At 44.0% G+C, this 20,699-nt stretch overlaps 1 protein-coding gene across 12 annotated transcripts in view; it reads left to right on the top strand.

Annotated features, from left to right (window-relative positions):
- Nucleotides 1-20,699, top strand: part of LOC106579657 (receptor-type tyrosine-protein phosphatase mu) — a 285,182-nt gene that overhangs the window by 214,285 nt on the left and 50,198 nt on the right. For 6 of the 12 annotated variants that reach the window (XM_014159782.2, XM_014159788.2, XM_014159786.2 and 3 more), the window contains 3 exons: nt 16,804-16,961; nt 18,900-18,971; nt 19,536-19,562. In XM_014159782.2, the coding sequence (XP_014015257.1) occupies nt 16,804-16,961; nt 18,900-18,971; nt 19,536-19,562 (257 nt within the window). The remainder of the gene's footprint in view (nt 1-16,803; nt 16,962-18,899; nt 18,972-19,535; nt 19,563-20,699) is intronic. The other 6 variants (XM_045702731.1, XM_014159785.2, XM_014159791.2 and 3 more) reach the window with 2 other exon arrangements.

The raw sequence follows: 20,699 nt of genomic DNA, 5'->3' as shown, positions 1-20,699 counted from the left end.
AAGGAGGAGTAATATGGTAAACGGTGTGAGATTATGCCGCTCAGTTCGCGTCGGCCGCCGAGCCAAGCTCATGTTTAACAGCGAGTTGCTTGCCGCTCGCCTCAGATTGAGCAGTCACACGCACCCGGCGCTCTAATGAAATATTGAATGCAGTTTGTCTTTGATCCGACGCGCCATGTGCCAATTACAGCAGAGAGGGCAGAACAGGTGGAGGCAGGGGAGAAGGAAAGAGAACAAGAGGTCTCTGAGGAGAGATAGATGGAGGCAATTCACCATTTTACCTACCTAGCCCTCCTCCTTCCCTGTATCTGTACAGTATATAAAGTTGTACTTCATTTTATACTCGCTAACTCCAAAGGTAGGCCAAGGTCTGTCCAGTTTTTAAATTAGCGTTACTAATGGTCCTTTGGGATACATTGAAGTGGAACAGATCAGGTAGTAATTGGTACAGTCTATGATACTTTGTTTAAATGGACTGCTATGAGGTAGAAGTGTTGTATTAGATTGGGTAAGAGCTATAAGGTAAAGAGCACTACGGTCTCCTATAGCCTGAAGGCCTCTCAAGTTCCACATCCCAGCTGAGCTAAATGCTGAGTTTAGGCTGTTGCGTCCCAAATGGCACCCAATTCCCTATATAGTGCACAACATTTAGTAAAACATTGTGTGCTAAATATGTGACTAGGGTGTCAGTTGGGATGCAACCTGGCTGTGTGACTAATGCAGAACCGCCAAGATCCCTCCATTATTTCCCTGGAAGCCTTTTCTGAAGGCATGGTAAAACATCTTGATAAAACAAGAGGAGTATCTGTCTGGGATGAAGGATGAGCTGGGCGGGACGCTTCCTCTCCATCTTCCCTCCCCGGCGCTTCTTTCTTTCTCACACACTCCTATACGCATGCACACACACACACACACACACACACACACACACACACACACACACACACACACACACACTGAGACAGAATGTGTGAGCACTTCCAAGGGAATCTAGAGAGAAGGGCCCATTTTAACTGTGAGCTTAAAGCAGCCAGGTGTGCCCGCCGTGTGAACAAAACCTTAATTAAATCCTACAAGGAAGGTTTCACGCAGAACAAGAATGAAATTAATTGCAACAATGGAATGCGCATTTGTCTGGCTGACAGGCACTGTCATGCCGAAGAAGAGCAGGGAATTTGGAGAAAGGAGGAGGTGGTGGGAAGACGAGAAGACCATTTGGCCCGTCTGTTGGGAGACTCGACAAGGTTGTCCTTTAACTCCCTTTGTCATTAGGGTGACAGGTCATTCTTGACCGCGGCAAAGCCCAGTAGGGGAATTTACAGGCTGCTAGCCTAACGTTAGCCTTTAACACCCAGCCAGCACACGCCGCAAATAAGCCGTCCTCTCTGATGCTCGTTACATGAGAGGTGGCAGCAGTTGCACGCCGCGGACCTAATAAAGGTGTCTCGTGCACACACACACACACACACACTCCTAGCCCTGTTTGTGTGCTAATGGTTGGCGTACACAGACCCTGTCTTCACCTCACCACAGTTTACATTCACGTCACCCTGCGATACGTTAATGTCACTCTCCCGTTTCTCATTCGATTAGCATACATAACCCCTAAAGTGCATATGTCTATGAACGGCGTGGTAAGTAATGTTGCCAAACCTCATAAGCAGCCCATTGGAGTGTGTAATGTGATTATAGAATAGCATCTAAGTACTGTTCTGTGTTCAGGTTCTCAATAGAACCTTCACGTTATATGATCTGACTAGAGGAACTGGAGTGGGATGGAAAATGGGGACACGTTGTTTGCCTGTTAAAGCCACCATTTTCCCATGGTCTTAATGAAATGGGTGACTGTTTACAGTTTGATGGTATCAGCAGCCAGTTACTACACCCAACTGCCATTGTATCAGGGGTCGAGGGTTGTTCAGTTGGGTCGTTGTGGAGCACGCTTTTGTGTTGTGGCTCCGGGGCTAATGAAGGCCCGATGTCACACAGGGGCTCTTTCTCTTGGGAATAAAGGAAGTGCCGCCAACACTGGTGACCCTCAGGGTTTAAACTCTGGTAAACGGTGTCGGGGGTGATTGGAACATTTCTAAGAGCTCCCGGTCTTAATTCAGCTCTGCCTCCAGAGTCAATTGAGACTAGATTCATTTGGTTTGGGAGCCCAAAAGAGCTCTTCTCTTTGTGTTGCTGACATGATCAGGAGTGTTACTAGATCAGCCTCTTGTCTGATGCCGCCATTGTAAGCGGAAGTCAAAGTGTAGATCCAAGTACAAGTAAGAAATTACTGCTCACGCCACGAACATAAAGCCTTTGATTCGGCGACTACATTTCCCATTAATTTTGTGTGTTAGGCTACCGTAGGGGGAGAGCTGGCCATTCAATTAGGTGTTTTCATTTCTCTTTCTCTCTCTCGCGCGCACATTTTTGGGGGTTGGTGTGTTTTTCCCCAGTATCTCTTAAGACTGTTTATTGTTTTTTGTTGATTTTCAGCTAGGCAATTACTGAGGCGACACTAAATTACAAGTTGTCTTTCTCTCCAATCTTCCAGGCTTTGAGTTCCTTCTCAGTAACCTTGGTTTTCCAGATGGTTGAATGGAATGAATAGAAAAGCATACCTTATAGCTGAATTCTAGCTAACATAGTATTAATGTTACACTGTAACAAGTGTCCAATCATATCTGTGTGCTTGTAGAAGTGCTTTTCCATTTTTTTGTGTAAGAAGAGACATTTCCTTTTCCATCAATGACACAACATACTGTAAATGAAAAGGGTTGTATAGCATGTAGCTATCTGTAACATGGAAACATACTCTACATATCTGTCTAGATAGATATGCACATGTCTTTCCAAACAGTCTTGATGGAACCAACCATGCTTTATGAAATGGGTGTAAGCAGCTTGAAATATTAAAGAGTAACATGTCATGATTCTACATGAAGGAATGGCAAAGGGTTCCGTCTTTAGAGTCCCTGGTCAAACATCATTAGGTTTAGTGGTATATTTTATTTTTCAGTGACTTGTTGGTACAAGAGAGTGTACACAAATATGTCTGTTAATAAAGTGCAAAAACAGCCTGTTATTTAGACTGTTGGATAGTGCCCTAGGGTGTCAACAGCTAATCCCCATGCAAGCCTGCTGTTTATACAATGAATTCCACTAGCTGGTTCTTATGTCTATGTACGATTTGTTTCGAATGTAGCCTAGTTTCTCTACATGGTTGAATGAATTTGCCTTCACCGAGGTACACTAGCTAGCCAGTGAGGAGGATAGCTAGTCTCGTCTCAGTCTCTGTCTCTCTCTGTGTGTGTACAGCTCATGTGGAGGCTTCCTCCCAGCATCACCTGCAACACTGTCATTAAACTGTCTGAGTGGTATGGCTTAGTATTTCCCCTCTCCCTCGCACACTGTCCCTCCCCTCAACAGATCACAGAAACCATCAGGCAGACGTCCTGTTATTTATTCATCTATAAAGACCAATTAAAATTGCAAATGGAGCCGTCTCAGTCAAATCCTTTATAGGTCAACGTTATGGGTATGGGCTGTGTTTTTTAAAATGTTCTGGTATCGTAGAGAATGTGGAGGATTCATTGACGTCAGGAATGTTCCAGTTCCTTTAGTACAAATGTAAATGTACATTCTTGCAGTGCATTAGGAATTAGGTTTTGATTTTGGCTTTGAAAAAACAGTTGGTTATGATCAAATAGGATAGCCACACAAATCAGGGTGTGTCTTGATGTTTTTGTTACTCAGTAGATCATGTGTAATAGTGAGGAATAAGGACCCCAACTGTACACTCGGTGTGAGACCTAGGGTGCTGTTAACGTTCATTTTCAGCAGAGTTGAGGTCTTGTGATCTTCCCTTCCGTCTTTCCATTCTTCCATGTTTCCATCCCTCCATCCTTCCATCAAACTGTGACAGATTAGATATTTTCCAGTGAACCTGCTCTTCTTTGAGGTGATGCCCCTCTCTCACTCTCTCCCCCTCTCTTTCTCTCTCTCCCTTTCTGCGCTGGCTGACACTTCGTCAGTAGCCCCAAGTCTCTCATTCTGATGCGCTTCCTACATGATCAGCCCTACATACAAATACATGTGTTTGTCCCCAGGAGAAGCTAGATCAGTCCCCACTCTGTTGTACCATGGGATTTCATGAAGTATGTCAAGTGTAGACGACAGTCCGCAATGATTCAAACTGTTACACACTGATAGTCCTAGTCATATGTAAAACATATTTATGCAGCGTTTGGCAACATGCATCTCCAACATTCTATTAAAGATGCATTCCTCAACTGAATAATGAGGAGATGATGGTGCACTGTGTTATTGTTTCATGTTAAAGACATGACAGCTTATTGTAATGAACTCAATGTATTGTAATATGGTGAATTATACGGACTTGTTAAGCCAAGGTTCATGAAATATGAATTTATGAGGACAAAATGCTTGTTGAACAATTATATAATTCTATTCTAATTCTATTTATTCTTTGTGTGGGATTTCTTTTTTTCAAATGTCATTAAAATCCGCTTGATATTCACATTGTTGCAACATACCTGTTGCACTCCTCTCTGTACCCGTTGCTAGGTTATAGCGGCAGAAAGGAGAATACAGCTTTGTGAAAGGGGTATCAGTGTTATTGTAACGAGAGACTAGGGTATTGACACCCCTTGACTTTTCCCACATTTTGTTGCAGCCTGTAACACAATACCCCAATGTCAAAGTGGAATATTTTTTTTTTAAATGTTTACAACCCCTTTGTTATGCCAAGCCTAAATCAACTCAGGAGTGAAAATATGCTAAGTTACATGGACTCTCTCTTTGTGTAATAATAGTGTTTGACATGAAATGACTACCTCATCTCTGTACCCCACACATACAGTTATCTGTAAGGTCCCTCAGTCGAGCAGTTCATTTCAAACACAGATTCAACCACATAGACCAGGGAGGTTTTACAATGGGGCAAATCCAATACAACACATTACTGAGTACCACTCTCCATATTTTCAAGCATAGTGATGGCTGCATCATGTAATGGGTATGCTTGTAATCGTTAAGGACTGGGGACTTTTTCAGGATAAAAAATACATGGAATGGAGCACATGCAAAATTTGCACATGCAAAATCCTAGAGGAAAACCTAGATCAGCATGTTTTCCACCAGACTCTGGGAGATTAAATCACCATTCAGCAGGACAAAAACAAGGCCAAATCTGCACTGGAGTTGGTTACCAAGAAGATGGTGAATGTTCCTGAGTGGCAGAGTTACAGTTTAGACTTAAATCTACTTGAAAGTCTATGGTAAGACCTGAACATTGTTGTTTAGCAATGATCAACAACCAACTTGACAGAACTTGAAGAATATTGGGCAAATGTTACACAATCCTGCTATGGAAAGCTCTTAGAGACTTACCCAGAAAGATTCACAGCTATAATTGCAGCCAAAGGTGATTCTAACATGTATTGATTGTCTCATGGGGTTGAATCTAATCAAGATATATTAGTGTTAATAAAATGTTCTTCCACTTTGACAGAGTATTTTGTGTAGATCTTTGACCAAAAAATAACAAATCAATTTTAATCCCACTTTGTAACCCAACAGAATGTGGAAAAAGTCAAGGGGTATGAATACTTTCTGAAGGCACTGTAGCTATCTCTAATCAAAGGCTACTATATGAAAGGATATATTTCCAAGTACCACTGCTTTTCTTCAGTCCCAGTCGTTGTCATTCTTTAATGATATTATGAATCCCTGATAAGCGCCTTTAGTGGACATTAACCTCGCAGGTCACACACCGCTCCTTCTGTGGTTTTATGGCACTCTGATAATGGTGAGACATTACAGGCCATCTCCAGCAGGTCTCTGTGTCTGTCCACAGCCATTGCCTCGGGCCCCACCGCTGGAGTTCCAGAGCCCCCACTGCCAACCATTAAGATTTATCTTGGCAAAACGACAACTAGAATGGGTTTTATGCAGCGCTCTCTCTGCCTGCTGCCTTGAACAGAATGCCTCGCTCCAGTGTAGGGTACCTTTCTCCTCTGCCTCCTTCTCCTGTTGCCTAGGGGCCATCGGTGACCAACACGGCAGGAGCTTTTATGCTTTTATTTATCTGTTTGTGGGCAAAGAGGGGGAAAAAATGTGTTCTTTCTCTTTAACACTAGAACCGCCATAGGCCAACGGCCACTAAGGTTTGATATTGTAAATTTAAAAAAATCTCCCCCCAAAAAAGCTATGTCATGCTCCTTCCCTAACTTTTCATAAATATTTGTATTTTACATTGCTCATTTGTCAGAATTTAGAAATCACAAACAGAAAAGAGCATTTTTAACAGTTTTTTAAAAAATGTATTTATTTAATACCTATTCCCAACTTAACCGGTCAAGATAATGCACTGTAGGACATTGATACCCAGCTAGGCACTAATGCGTCTTTATCTCTTCACTGAATGAATGACAAATGGATGAATGGGTGATAACTGTGCTTGTTATTTTAATTGAAATTAGGCCTAACTGAATGATGAGTTTGAAGAGGTTCATTTCATTTAGAAAGACAATTGCGTAATGATGAGATTGTTATGCCTTTTTATCAGCTTTGGCACTCGTGTATATAGCAAATAATTTGACCGCGCACCTTGCAGGTTGATTATTATTTTCTTTTACATTTTACTTTTATTTAATTTTAATTTTAATTTTAATAAGCTGTTTTATTTACTAGAACTCGAACTAATCAAATGTATTGTAATGGTAACAAAAATATGCTGCGTGTTGCAGTAGAATAATGCAAAACATATCGTTGACTATCCCAAGTTGATGAGCGAAGGGAAGCAAACGATGCCAGCCCACTGAATGAATGACAAATTGAGCAATGGGCGATAATTGTGTATGTTACTTCACAATCAAATTTAAATGAGGCCTAACTGAATGATGAGGAGGGTGAAGAGGTGGATTTAATTTAGAACAACAATAGTGTAATGATGATTTTGTCATGCCTATCATCGTTGGCCCTCATGTTAATCATTTGACTGAGTGCCTTGCGGGTTGATAGCATTCTTATGTTTTACTTGGTAAAAATAAGCTTTTAAGAGACTGTTTTATTTACTATAATGCTAGGACATGTATTGTAAGGGAAACAAAAACACGCTATGTGTTGCAGTACACCTTTGTAATAATGTGAAACATGTCCTTGACTCTATCCAAGTTGATGAGCAAGGGGAAACAAACGATGCCAGTCAGCCCATCGAAACTACACCTAAACAAATAAAAAACATATTTCACACATAGTTAGCCTGTAGACAAGATTCAATTGGCAATAGTCTAATTGACAGTATTATTAGGTGTCAAATTGTACATGAAGAGATTGGCGCAACTTGTAATTTGCAGATGCAGGGAAGGGAGCATCACTTTATCAAATCCTCCTTCAGAGTCACATGCAGGTAAAACATTTTGATTTCTATATTGTATCAGAAAGAGCGTTTATATGGCCCTTACTTTTGTCAATTAACTCTCAAAATTCAAGAGGTGCAGCTCTATTTCCAAAATTTCACTTCAAGAATATCTGCACTGTCCCAGCGTTCAGCACATGACCACTGGTGTGGCTGCGTTGCTCTGGCTGCTAAGCAGACTAGTAACATACTGTAAATTAATGTATTTTCTTATTTCCACACTGTTTCCTTTGACCTGCCAAAACTAAATTCTAATGGACTTCTTTGATGGACTTGAACTAGGGGTTTGTCGTTTTTACTTCTAGATTAGAGCAGGGTTATTGAACTCTGACCCTACGAGGTCCGGAGCCTGCTAGTTTTCTGTTCTACCTGACCATTAATTGCAGACACCTGTTGTCCCAGGTCTAAATCAGTCCCTGATTAGAGGGAAACAATGACAAAAAAACGCAGTGGATCTGGCTTCGATTTACAGCGTTGAGGTTGAGGGGCCTACAGTAACATAAACTAATGAAAATGCTGTTATGTTCTTTGAAATAGTTATTTCTGTAAACACAACCAAATTCTTCTTCTTCTGATAGAATATATGAAATGCATTTATTAGACTGTTAGAATGCATGTGTCCTTGGCTGGAAGTATCCAAAATAGGCTTTATGGCTACGTTTTTCATTAGGACTTTGTAGAATTATACAAAACACATCCTTCACTATCTAAACAAATAACTATTGTTATATTTCTACATGGATATATTTCCATGAATATTTCTTCATGCATTTCATGCTTTACAATTGTTTATGTACTATTTATCAAGCCTTGGTGCTTTATGTTTGCACACCTTGCGGGTTGATATGCATCTAATGCATAATCTAAATGAGACACCTGTCAATGTTCTCAACGTGCTCTAGCTGGTACTTATAGGCTGAAGGCAATGCTCTTCTAGTGTTAAAAGCCTATAGTCTTCTTTTTCCATTTTCCTTCTCTCGTCATCTGATTCCATTCGGAGGTAGGGTTTTTTCAGGTTGAACTTTAAACGGCCCCAAAAGGTTACGCTTCTGCAAAGATCTGGAATAGAAAGGGATAAAATAAAAATATCTAGTATAGCGTTGGAGAGAAACTCAGCGACTCGGAGGGGTACGTGGGGAGTGTTGTGACCAGGCTGTGGCATTAGGTATGCATGTGGGCCATGGATGGGAGCTCTCATGTAGCGATGGTGGGGGGGGGAGGTAAACAACCATAACTACAACCATAGCTCATACTGTATCTCTCCACTCAGCCCCTGGATCTCTCTCCCCATTCCCCTGCATCACTCTCCCCGTTCACCCGCTTTTAATTTGTCCGCCTGTCTGGATTCATTCTGTTGATTCAGGTAGTTTTTTTTAAGTTTGTGTTTTATAACGGGAGGCTATAATCCCCTCCATCCCCCTAAAAACGTTTTTTTCTAACTATTCCACCAATGCGAAAACGTCTGTAGCTTACGTATAGATAGTGCAAATCTTGTACACTAGCAGCAGAAAATATTAGCATTTAGCGAGCAAGGCCTCTTCACGATGCCGCCTTTGCAACTTCTGCACTGTACCCCAGCAGGGTCTCTACCCACCTGTGTGTGTGCCAGCCTACTTTGCCAACCAACACGCCCATTAAAGGGAATCTCTCATGTGAAGCCGTGCGCTTCCCTCCTACTCTGCCAGTGTCACTCATCACCCAGCCCCTTCAGCAGCGCAGCACGCCGCCGCTTCCTCTGTCGGGATTGATGACAGCCACACTGTCACAAAGTGGAGACAATCTGTCATTTGTCATCCCCCGCCCCGGCGGTGCCTCACTGAGCCAAGATGGCTAGCGTTCTTTCATTCTCTTCTTTTAGTCAATCTTGACACCAGATCATTTTTTAGGGTTGGGCTGAAAGGTTCAGCCTGTGAGCACTTAGCAGAACAAAATAAACTCTTGTGGAACATCGTTAGTGGAACTTTTTTGTACTTTGAAGTGAGACCTTTCACTGGAAGCTCTTGCAGTACTTGTAAGTTTGGACAAAATCTTACTGCCCCCCCTCCTATGTTCACCTGAACCTCTCAAAGTATTTCTGAACCTCCAACCCTGTGCTCCTCTGGCAAAATCAGGGGACCCATCGATCCAACACCTTGGGCAACACATCAGTCCCTCTACCTTCGTGACATTTTTTTCCCTGATTGGAGAGACTGTGAGGAGCACTTTCACATTTATTTTCAATTTTCTTTGCACTCGCTCTCCACCGCCGCTCCCCGAGACAGATCGAGTCCTGACATTTGCAGGGAAATGGGCTGTGCCACTGCGCTTTGTCAAATCCTGCAGCTGTTTGGGGAAGGGTTTCAATCGCCCGCTCTCCCGGGTGGGTACATGAAACACAGGCCCTTTTTAGAAAGGCGCAAGCGTCTTAAATGAAAAGGAGAAGGAAGCATCTTTCCCCTATTTGCCAAAGTCCCCAAGCAAGAATTGGATTTGAACATCGGGACAGGGTTAGTGAAAGTAAATGCCATTTTGCATTGCCTTGAGAAACTCAAGTTTTAAACTCTTTTAAAAAGTCATACTGTGCACACTACCTCTTCAGTCTCTGTAGGCCTCTCTGTCTTTGTAGTAGGCCTAGCTAAGACTAATGCATACCGATCTAAACTACAGCTGTTTGTTTTAATTCACAGTTTACCATTCTATCTCAAGGTAAGGAATGCACTTAGTTATTCCTGTCCAATCTGTCAATGCTGCTGCTGTCAGCACGTTAACTCTATTATTATTATTATTATTATTATTATTATTATTATTATTATTTATTTGTTTATTTTTTCACGGTAACTCTATAGTCTCCTGATTGCATGCAGATGGGGAAACCTTGGCCTGTGAGCGTTTGTCACCTCCCAAGCATTCATGTTGCCTGGATTGTTCTATTCCACGTCATTAACTTTGACACCCTCTGATTAGCTCTCTTTATTAAAAACTAAGAAAGAGAATGAGAAAAAATAAACAAGTAAATGAAGTCAACAAAAACACGGAAATTGCAGCAACTTGTTTTTTTTCTCATTTTTCTTTTTTCTCATTTCTCATGAGAAAAAATAAACAAGTAAATGAAGTCAACAAAAACACGGAAATTGCAGCAACTTGTTTTTTTTCTCATTCTGCCGAATTAAACAAGCGTCGACACCGCCGGGGCCCTAATGTCAACCATTAAACACTAAGATTCAATTACAGAGTAGGAGTAGTACTTAATCTTTCCCCGGGTAGCCATTGTTCACATTGCACCCTGCGCTCCAAGACGGAAGGAAGCCATGCTAGAAACCGAAGCTCCCTCTCCTCCAACCCCCATACTAAATCACCTATTACCCAGCGAGATGACAAGGTGCATTAAATGTCACTTTTCACAGCAAACAAATTTGGAGGAACAGTTAAAACTATTAGCTTCCTGTCGAGGGCCTCCCACTCAAATAGATGTTTGGTGGCAGCGGGGAGTCGGGCACTGCCATACGGAGCGAGCCGGCTGCGAAATCCAATCCAAGCAGATTGGTTCGGCGACGGTGGCGGGAGAGCTTCATTAACTCATAGCTGTCCATTAGCCACTAGTCATTCTCTCCGGCTTTTTAGGGATCGCATGCCGTCTCAGCGCTGAGTGGCTGTGTTTACCACAGTAAAGGCAGAGGGAAAGACAATTATACCCCGCCACGCTTCCCCCATCAGGCAGGTAGAACACCATTAAGTGGAGGCTGAACACTCAAGCTGTTAACCACCTTGAGAAAATCACATTCCTCCTCACCAAATTCTAAGAAATCTCTCTGCCACGACAAAGAAGATGGGGCCCATATAATAATCCAGCATTGTCCTTCCCTTCACAAATTTTCCATTGTTTTCTCTCCTTTGTGTTATTGTTTTTCTTTGTCTGAGACCCTTTTTATCTCGCATCTAGCCAGTGATCCATGAAGCGTTTGTGCTGGAGTTTTGCCTCCAATTTAAAAGAAACTGGGTATGACTTGTCTCCCGCTCGGCAACATGAATTCACTAAATTGGCTCAATAGAGTTTCTGCGATAACCATCTCCTTCTGTAATTTCAAAAGGCTCTTCCCAGACACTTTAATTTGTTCCTTAAGTGCAAAGAGAGAAAGAGGAGAGCGCGACCACTCAGTGACAAATCTCTGCCTCCCAGGCTCGCCTCGCAATTGAGAGGAATGCAGATTTAAATGACAAGAGGCAGTAAATTCCAAAGCGGGTGTTTGCAAAGTGCTACAGTGTCTAAGATTTAAGCTCCTGCAGTTAGAGGTATATTGCACCCTTCTTCAGAGTGGTATTACTGTCTGAAATCCCCTTGTAGTAAATCAGATTATATTAATTGCAGATATAAATTTGCATTCACTTGAAATACCTGCTCGTTTAAGACACCAAACAGACCCAATATTGGCTTATCCGCTGAGTCTATTTGCATCCAATTGGATATTGTGGGATTTATCTATGTCTGCTTAATTTTCTAATAAATCTCTTGAAATTATTACAATGAATTGGATGCTGAGACTTCTGTAGCAGAGTTAATAAATCTGATCTCTGCTGAATTAGCTCTCAAAGAGAAAGCCCAATCACTAGGGCCTGGGGAGATTTGTTCAAACGCACTATGAAAATAGCCTTAATTACACTGAACAAAAATATAAACGCAACATGCAACAATTTCAAAGTTACAGTTCATATAAGGAAATCAAGCAATTTGAAATAAATTCATTAGGCCCTAATGTATGGATTTCACATGTTGTTCACAGATCTTTAAGAAAAGGTAGGTGCTGTTTAATCAGCTTCTTGACATGCCACACGTGTTCGGTGGATGGATTATCTTGGCAAAGGAGAAATGCTCACTAACAGGGATGGAAACACGTTTTTTCACAAAATTTGAGCAATAAGCTTTTTGTGCGTATGGAACATTTCTGCGTATCTTTATTTCAGGTCCTGAAACATGGGACCAACACTTTTTTTACATGTTGCGTTTATATTTTTGTTCAGTATAGAATACCTGTCTCTCGAGATTGTGCTTGTCACTCATATCGCCAGCTCTCACAGAGTGTCTGTAATGACAAGGTCAGCAGCACTTACACTCTGAGACGTTGAGTTGAAAGCCTCCATGTACAGTGCTAGTCATGTAGTCTTCACCTGTAGAGAAGGCCTGTGTCATCCCGCCTGGGCCTCTCCAGATGACCGCTCTGCCCAGTCTACAGTTCTGCATGTCAGAAGTGCACATCAGGCTGATGAAAGCCAACTGGAGAAATGCTGTGGAGTACAGCCTGGAGCAGGGGGAGCGCTAGGTTATATAGGGAAGCAGGGGGAGCGCTAGGTTATATAGGGAAGCAGGGGGAGCGCTAGGTTATATAGGGAAGCAGGGAGGGCGCTAGGTTGTGTAGGGAAGCAGGGAGGGCCCTAGGTTGTGTAGGGAAGCAGGGAGGGCGCTAGGTTGTGTAGGGAAGCAGGGAGGGCCCTAGGTTGTGTAGGGAAGCAGGGAGGGCGCTAGGTTGTGTAGGGAAGCAGGGAGGGCGCTAGGTTGTGTAGGGAAGCAGGGAGGGCCCTATATTGTGTAGGGAAGCAGGGTTGTGTAGGGAAGCAGGAAGGGCACTAGGTTGTGTAGGGAAGCAGGGAGGGCGCTAGGTTGTGTAGGGAAGCAGCGAGGGCACTAGGTTGTGTAGGGAAGCAGCGAGGGCACTAGGTTGTGTAGGGAAGCAGGGTGGGCGCTAGGTTGTGTAGGGAAGCAGGGAGAGCGCTAGGTTGTGTAGGGATGCAGGGCGAGCGCTAGGTTATATAGGGAAGCAGGCAGGATGCTAGAATATATAAGGAAGCAGGGAGAGCGCTAGGTTATGTAGGGAAGCAGGGAGAGCGCTAGGTTATATAGGGAAGCAGGGAGAGCTCTAGGTTATATAGGGAAGCAGGGAGAGCTCTAGGTTATATAGGGAAGCAGGGAGAGCTCTAGGTTATATAGGGAAGCAGGGAGAGCTCTAGGTTATATAGGGAAGCAGGGAGAGCTCTAGGTTATATAGGGAAGCAGGGAGAGCTCTAGGTTATATAGGGAAGCAGGGAGAGCTCTAGGTTATATAGGGAAGCAGGGATAGCGCTAGGTTATATAGGGAAGCAGGGAGAGCTATAGGTTATATAGGGAAGCAGGGAGAGCTATAGGTTATATAGGGAAGCAGGGGGAGCGCTAGGTTATATAGGGAAGCAGGGAGAGCGCTAGGTTATATAGGGAAGCAGGGATAGCGCTAGGTTATATAGGGAAGCAGGGTGAGCGCTAGGTTATATAGGGAAGCAGCGGAGATCCTAGGTTATATAGGGAAGCGGGGAGAGCGCTAGGTTATATAGGGAAGCGGGGAGAGCGCTAGGTTATATAGGGAAGCGGGGAGAGCGCTAGGTTATATAGGGAAGCAGGGAGAGCGCTAGGTTATATAGGGAAGGTGGCATCATCTCCAAGGTGGATACAACACATGTGGGGGCCAGAGCGAGAGTTTTAGAACTTTAGATACCAAAGGATTAGAGTTCATCTACAAATTAAAAATGGACCTGCCTGTGGATACTTCTCAGAAGTTTAGCTCAACCTGACAGTTGGAGAAGACCCACTTGCATTACTCATTCACTGTGTGCATCGGTAAAACCCCTCCGGCGAAGTAGGGTGAAAGAGCAAAATATAGTTTCTCTTTCCTTCCATTCGTATAAATGCTGGATCGACTGACCTTGAGCATCTAAAGAGACGGGCGGGCGGCAGAGAGGAGCAGAATGAGCGCGAGAGAGAGAGAGGGTGATATGACTTTCATTCATTTATGTTTAATGCTCTGACTGCAAGATGGGGTCGGGCCCCGTTTTAGACCACTTAACGCTGGGGGGGCTCCATTAGAGAAGGCCAACTCCTAGCCCCCCCACCCCTCAGGAGGAATGGGAGAGGGAGAAAGTGAACAAGAAGAGCAGGCAGATGGCATTCTAATGCATCTGGCTGCATTCAAATGGACATTGGTCACTGCAAATGGAGGCTGGAGAATATGGACACTTTGGATGGGATTCAGAGGCATTTACTACCCACCTGGAAATGAGAAATTCTCAGGTACAGGTTGCCTGGGCAGCGTCCCATTTAGATTTTTGCTATTTGCTGCTGATGGTTGGTAAGGAGGCTGGGGTGTAAGGAGGCTGGGCTGTTTTCACTCAGGAGTCGTTAGTGAGGAATAGCCAGGACAGGGTTGGCATCGCTACGGTGTTTTGGTGGAAAGTTGGCTCTCGCCAGAGTCTGCAGGGTCCTATGCCAGCCTCGTAGACCCCGGTATCACAGCGCCATCTCAGGGCTGGCAAAATGTCTGGCACCCCTCACTGACTGCCTTGGCTTGCAAACGGGGCATACACTGCACTTTCTCAGCCCCCCATAAAAGCACAGTGATCACGACACAGAGGGGGACTGATGGGCGCTTGTGGGGAGTGGCTGGCCCCTAATGAAGGCTTCACCAAGGTCTTTCTGTTACTGCCAGCTGGGCGCTTGCAAAGGCACCGTTCACACACACGCTCTTTGTTGACCCATACAGCTGGAGCGCGAGGAAAAGCAACATTAGCGAGAGAGAGCGCTCTGAAATGCTACGATTTGGCCTGATTAAGCTTGTAGAGGAAAAAGAGCTAAGTGGAAAATGGATCCCATTTGTAAACCCAATGTTTTTACTTTGAAAGTATGTCTTAAGTGCTATGAACTCAATGCAAGCTTTCAGCTCAAAAGGAAAGGGTTAGTCCGTTGGAAAGCAGACGTTCTCATTGGCCTGTTTGCGGTTCTCTCCAATGAGTGTGATCAGCCCATAGAGTATAGAATACTAGTGGCTGATGCCATTTGTATTTCTATCGATCTGCCCCACTCTCTATCACACGGGTTTCAGCCTTCTGAAACCACACCACTGTTTCCTAAGATGACAACCCCTTTGCGTTAACCTCCCTTGGCCCCTGTGTTGCTCCTGCCGAAAACACAGCATCCCCCTTTCTCTGACAACTACATTTAACGTCTACTCTACAGTCTCCCCCTGCAATGGAGGACAAGCCATAGCTGAACTGGACTGGGGAGACTTTAAGTATCCAATCCGCTTTAAGTATCGTCTGTCTCTCTGTGCGCGAGACTGTTGTCCTAGCCGCTGACATGGGGCCCCAGGAGACTACATTAGCAGGGAGTGGGCCAGCAGGTACTCTATTTAAGGGCGTCCTTGTTTTCTAGAATCTCCCTTAGTTGGTCAACCTAACGCCCTGCCCTAAGAGTCATGATCTGGCCCACCCTAACGCCCTGCCCTAAGAGTCAGGATCTGGCCCAGCCTAACGCACTGCCCTAAGAGTCAGGATCTGGCCCAGCCTAACGCCCTGCCCTAAGAGTCAGGATCTGGCCCAGCCTAACGCCCTGCCCTAAGAGTCAGGATCTGGCCCAGCCTAACGCCCTGCCCTAAGAGTCAGGATCTGGCCCAGCCTAACGCCCTGCCCTAAGAGTCAGGATCTGGCCCAGCCCAACGCCCTGCCCTAAGAGTCAGGATCTGGCCCAGCCCAACGCCCTGCCCTAAGAGTCAGGATCTGGCCCAGCCCAACGCCCTGCCCTAAGAGTCAGGATCTGGCCCAGCCCAACGCCCTGCCCTAAGAGTCAGGATCTGGCCCAGCCCAACGCCCCTGCCCTAAGAGTCAGGATCTGGCCCAGCCCAACGCCCTGCCCTAAGAGTCAGGATCTGGCCCAGCCCAACGCCCTGCCCTAAGAGTCAGGATCTGGCCCAGCCCAACGCCCTGCCCTAAGAGTCAGGATCTGTGCCTGTGTTTACATGACACTCTGGGGGATATGGCAGCAAAATATACAGTGTAGCCTCTGGGTTGAATGAGGAGAAAGGTAGCTAGTTTGTCACACTGTTTGGATGCAGCCTAGATTTCATCTCCGCTGTCCATCTCCACTTCATGAGGAGACATGAATTGCTAGCCACAGCAAGGCCTGATGTGATGTAAGAGAACAACCACAGCAGACCTGGGTTCAAATCGCAGGCTCAATGAAATCCATAATAGTATTTGAAATAAAACAAATCTTAGTTGGAGCCAGGTTTGAACCAGATCATGTCAATATGAGGCGTGATATAAAACGAATCTTAGTTGGAGCCAGGAATGAACCAGATCATGTCAATATGAGGCGTAATATAAAACGAATCTTAGTTGGAGCCAGGAATGAACCAGATCATGTCAATATGAGGCGTAATATAAAACGAATCTTAGTTGGAGCCAGGAATGAACCAGATCATGTCAATATGAGGCTTGATTATGATACGTATTTAGCGCATTGCTTACTATATCACTAGCTTTTCAGTGTTTTCCCCTGTGACCCTTTCTTCTTTCTATTGTGTTTGGTATGAAACCAGGAAACTGGCCAAGAAGCGCAAGGAGACACTGAGCAGCACACGACAGGAGATGACGGTGATGGTGAACTCCATGGACAAGAGCTACACAGAGCAGGGCACCAACTGTGATGAGGCCATCTCCTTCATGGACACCCACAGCCACACACTCAACGGGAGAAGTGAGTGTCTAACACCAGGGCATTGTGGATTGGTGGCCGGGGATTATGGAAGGCTTTTCACACTGAGCTGAACCCAGCCAAACCAAGCTGTACCAAGCTGGCCTGGTTACACATTCACAATAGTCACTGGAACCGTAGGGGAAAGGACAATGTGAAAAGAAAAACATTTTTGGTTTAGGTGGGCACAGTAGTGTTAAAAGGCTATATATAGGAACATAGATTAACACTGGTACATTAGAGCAATTTCTTCAAATTCTAAACAAATTCTGTTTTATCAATGATCAAGTCATGTGAAAGGCTCTTGCAAAACCCTCGATACCCAAGCATGTTAGAAATGTCTTCAGTTTTGTTTACTTATTAGGCAGCTCGACTAGAATTTGCCGATACAGCATCTAAATAAGGACTTATCGTCTCAGATCTCCCTTAATTTTCCAAAGCTGTCAATGCTTTAATCTTTGTTTTTGATCCTGTGCCTATTTCAAACCCTTCTTACCTCTTACTAGCCTTTTATTTCCTTCTATGGGTATCCCATGTTGACACATGAGTGGGGGAGAGGGGTAGATCAACTTTTTTTAAATTGGATTCATTTAGAAGATGCTCTTATCCAGAGCGATTTACATGATTGATTAGGGTTAAGTGCCTTGCACAAGAGCACATCGATAGATTTTTCACCTAGTTGGTTTGGGGATTCGAAACAGAGAGCTTTCTGTTACTGGCCCAACGCTCTTAACCGCTAGGCTACCTGCCGCCCTATATCTTCCCCATCTGTCATGCTTCCACCCCCTCTGGCCTTCCTCCTCACCCCAGGGACAGCTGACCCTGGCTGAGGTACAATCCCCTAATTTCCCCCCATCAACGGTGGTCCCCAGGCCCAAACATTAGTTAGCCCCTATTGCTCGGCAAGCTGGGTCAGAGGCTCTCATCATCTGATTTCCCTCTTGTACCCCCCCCACTTCCAAATGCCCCTATCCCTCACAACTATATGACATTAAGACATCCCTTCATTATGAGGATCTTAAGAATCATATTCTCTATATTTCTTAGACCTTCTTGTATCTCTGTTAGTGGAGAGTAAATAAGCTACAACCCTGAAGTTTGTCTTTCAACTCTGAAGGCTAGGAGGTGCCAGGGTCACAAGGCATTTTTTCTCTCTCCCCTTACCGCCACACACGCCTCATCTGTCTGTCAAAAGAATAAAGGGGACATGAGCGAGAACACGACCGTGAACGAGTCTTGGATCGTTTGGCGCTCGTTTAATATTGCAAGAGGGGAATGCCATTTCTGCCTGACAGGGCTGGCTGACGTGTCGCCGGGCAGATTGGAGTGACCTGGGAAACGTTGGGGATAAATAAATAAACATGCTCTCATTGGACGACAGAGCCATTCAGCCGTGACCTTATCCCGCTGTCTATCGCTATATCCTTGACTACAGCAGGGTCACTGTAGGCAACTTATGTCAGCTGCCTGATGGCGACCCACAAACACGGCGACTATCACTCAGTGTACTGTGCTGCCTTAATCAACGAACCGGCTGAACTTTATTGATTTGGCTGAATATGTTGTATGAACACAGCCCGTTGTTGTTACTTACTCAAAAATACAGTCATTAAAAAGCATTAGCGTATTTGTATCCATATGCATAGCCAGAACAGTAAATAGTGAAATGTCTTCGTTTCTTGACATTATTCCACTTGTTAAATTGACTCTGTCAGGGGACATGCAAAAGCTACAAGCCTTTCCTAATGGCTTCAGGAAGGGAAGTGAACACACACTTCCTCGATTCTGTTTTTTTATTTGAGCCAACATTTTACTCAGACAGATCTCAGTCTGGAAGGCAAATTGTTTGATTCCTACAGATCGTCTAGAAATATACTATTAATTCTTCCACTGAAGTTTATTGACCATTGTGTTACTACCTGCTCTCTCTCTTGCTAAAAGCTGCCTCTCCCTTGTCATTCACCATGAAGACTAACTCAATCAGCACGTCCGTACCCACATCCTACTACCCAGGTAAACTACCTCACCTTTTAACTCTTAACTCCTTCTGCTTCTACTACTGTCTAAAACTGCTGGTGACCTCTTATGACCCCTTGAACTTTGACCTCCTTAACGAATGGGCAATCCCAATCTAGGTGCCTGTGCCTTTGTTCGATAAACGATTTGCTTGATCTAATGGTGGCCTGCCAAAACAATGTAATGATGCCTGTTCTCTTTTTGCCTGCAGTTTTAATTGCTCTATAGCGGTTGCACTTCAGCATACTATTTGGGACAACCATTTTGAGCCATATTGGTCGATTTGATTTGAATTGATCTGTATGTATATTCTATTCGATGGATAATGTTGGACATGATCTACATTTAACTGATTTATAATCTCTAATGATGTTAAAAAGGAACTATTGATGCTGTTCTTCCATTGGGGGTTTTCTTTGTCTCTTGATGATAACAAACTGTAACTGCTCTGCTATAATATTGCTGTCTTACCTGGAGTGGGGAGTGCGTCACCTTATTCACTGCTATATTGTCTTTTCTTTGTTAACACCCTACTCTGCACTGGTTTTGGGTTGTGGGCAGATCCCTTTGTGCCAACCGCTATCTTGGGTGAGAAAACATTCTTAATTTTTTTCCCTACAATACATTCCTTATGCTTATAGACCAACTGAAACGGACTACTCCAGAATAGACTAGGTGCTGTGCATTTGAGGGAAGCAGAGAGAGAGAGAGAGAGTGAGGGAGAGCGAGAGAGAGAGTCAGAGAGATGGAGATAGTGATTTGGATTGGTTTGTTTCCTGATAATGGCTTCCACACATCCATACCTGCCTGCTTTTCTTTCTTTGTCAGACCAGAAGGTTTTGTTTCTTTCTAATCAAGCTGAGGTTGGCTAATTCACTCCATCCCATCCGCATTCCGTGTCGCGCGTGTGACGTCACGTATGTCTATGACCTCTCATATGCATGGACAGACAATGTGGACTGGATGAGGGGGAGTGGCACAGCAAACCGCAAAAAAAGAATATCCATACAAACAGACAAAGTAGTTCCCATCGCCATAGCAACAAATATGTAAAGTAGCAAACACTGGAGAGCTCCAGGGCAAAGTTAAGGAATGACACGCTTGTGTCATTTTGTCAATGTAACTATTGCTTAACCTACCCGAATAAACTCCTTCAGTACAACTGTCAGTTTCAACCCCTTTCATATATAGAAAAGTTTCAATATCTTTGTCTTGGTAGGAAGACTTGTGCAGCCAGGTACAATAGACAACATACAGTGCATTTGGAAAGTATTCAGACCCCTTGACTTTTTCCACATTTTATTACTTTACGCCTTATTCTAAAATGGATTAAATGAATGTTTTTCTGCATCAATCTACACACAATAACCCATAATGACAAAGCAAAAACAGGTTTTTAGAAAATGTTGCTAATTTATAAAAAATGTAAAACAGAAGTACCTTATTTACATAATTATTCAGACCCTTCGCTATGAAACTCTAAATTGAGCTCAGGTGCATTCTGTTTCCATTGATCAACCTTGAGATGTTTCTACAACTTGATTGGAGTCCACCTGTGGTAAATTCAGTTGATTGGACATGATTTGGATAGGCACACATCTGTCTATATAAGAGCAAAAATCAAGCCATGAGGTCGAAGGAATTGTCCGTAGAGCTCCGAGACAGGATTGTGTCGAGGCACTGATCTGGGGAAGGGTACCAAAACATTTATGCAGCTTTAAAGGT

The sequence above is a fragment of the Salmo salar genome, chromosome ssa19 (assembly GCF_905237065.1).
Source record: "Salmo salar chromosome ssa19, Ssal_v3.1, whole genome shotgun sequence".
Taxonomy (NCBI): Eukaryota; Metazoa; Chordata; class Actinopteri; order Salmoniformes; family Salmonidae; genus Salmo; species Salmo salar.
Note: the sequence above shows the minus strand (reverse complement) of the source record. Positions and strands in the feature narration are given on the sequence as shown.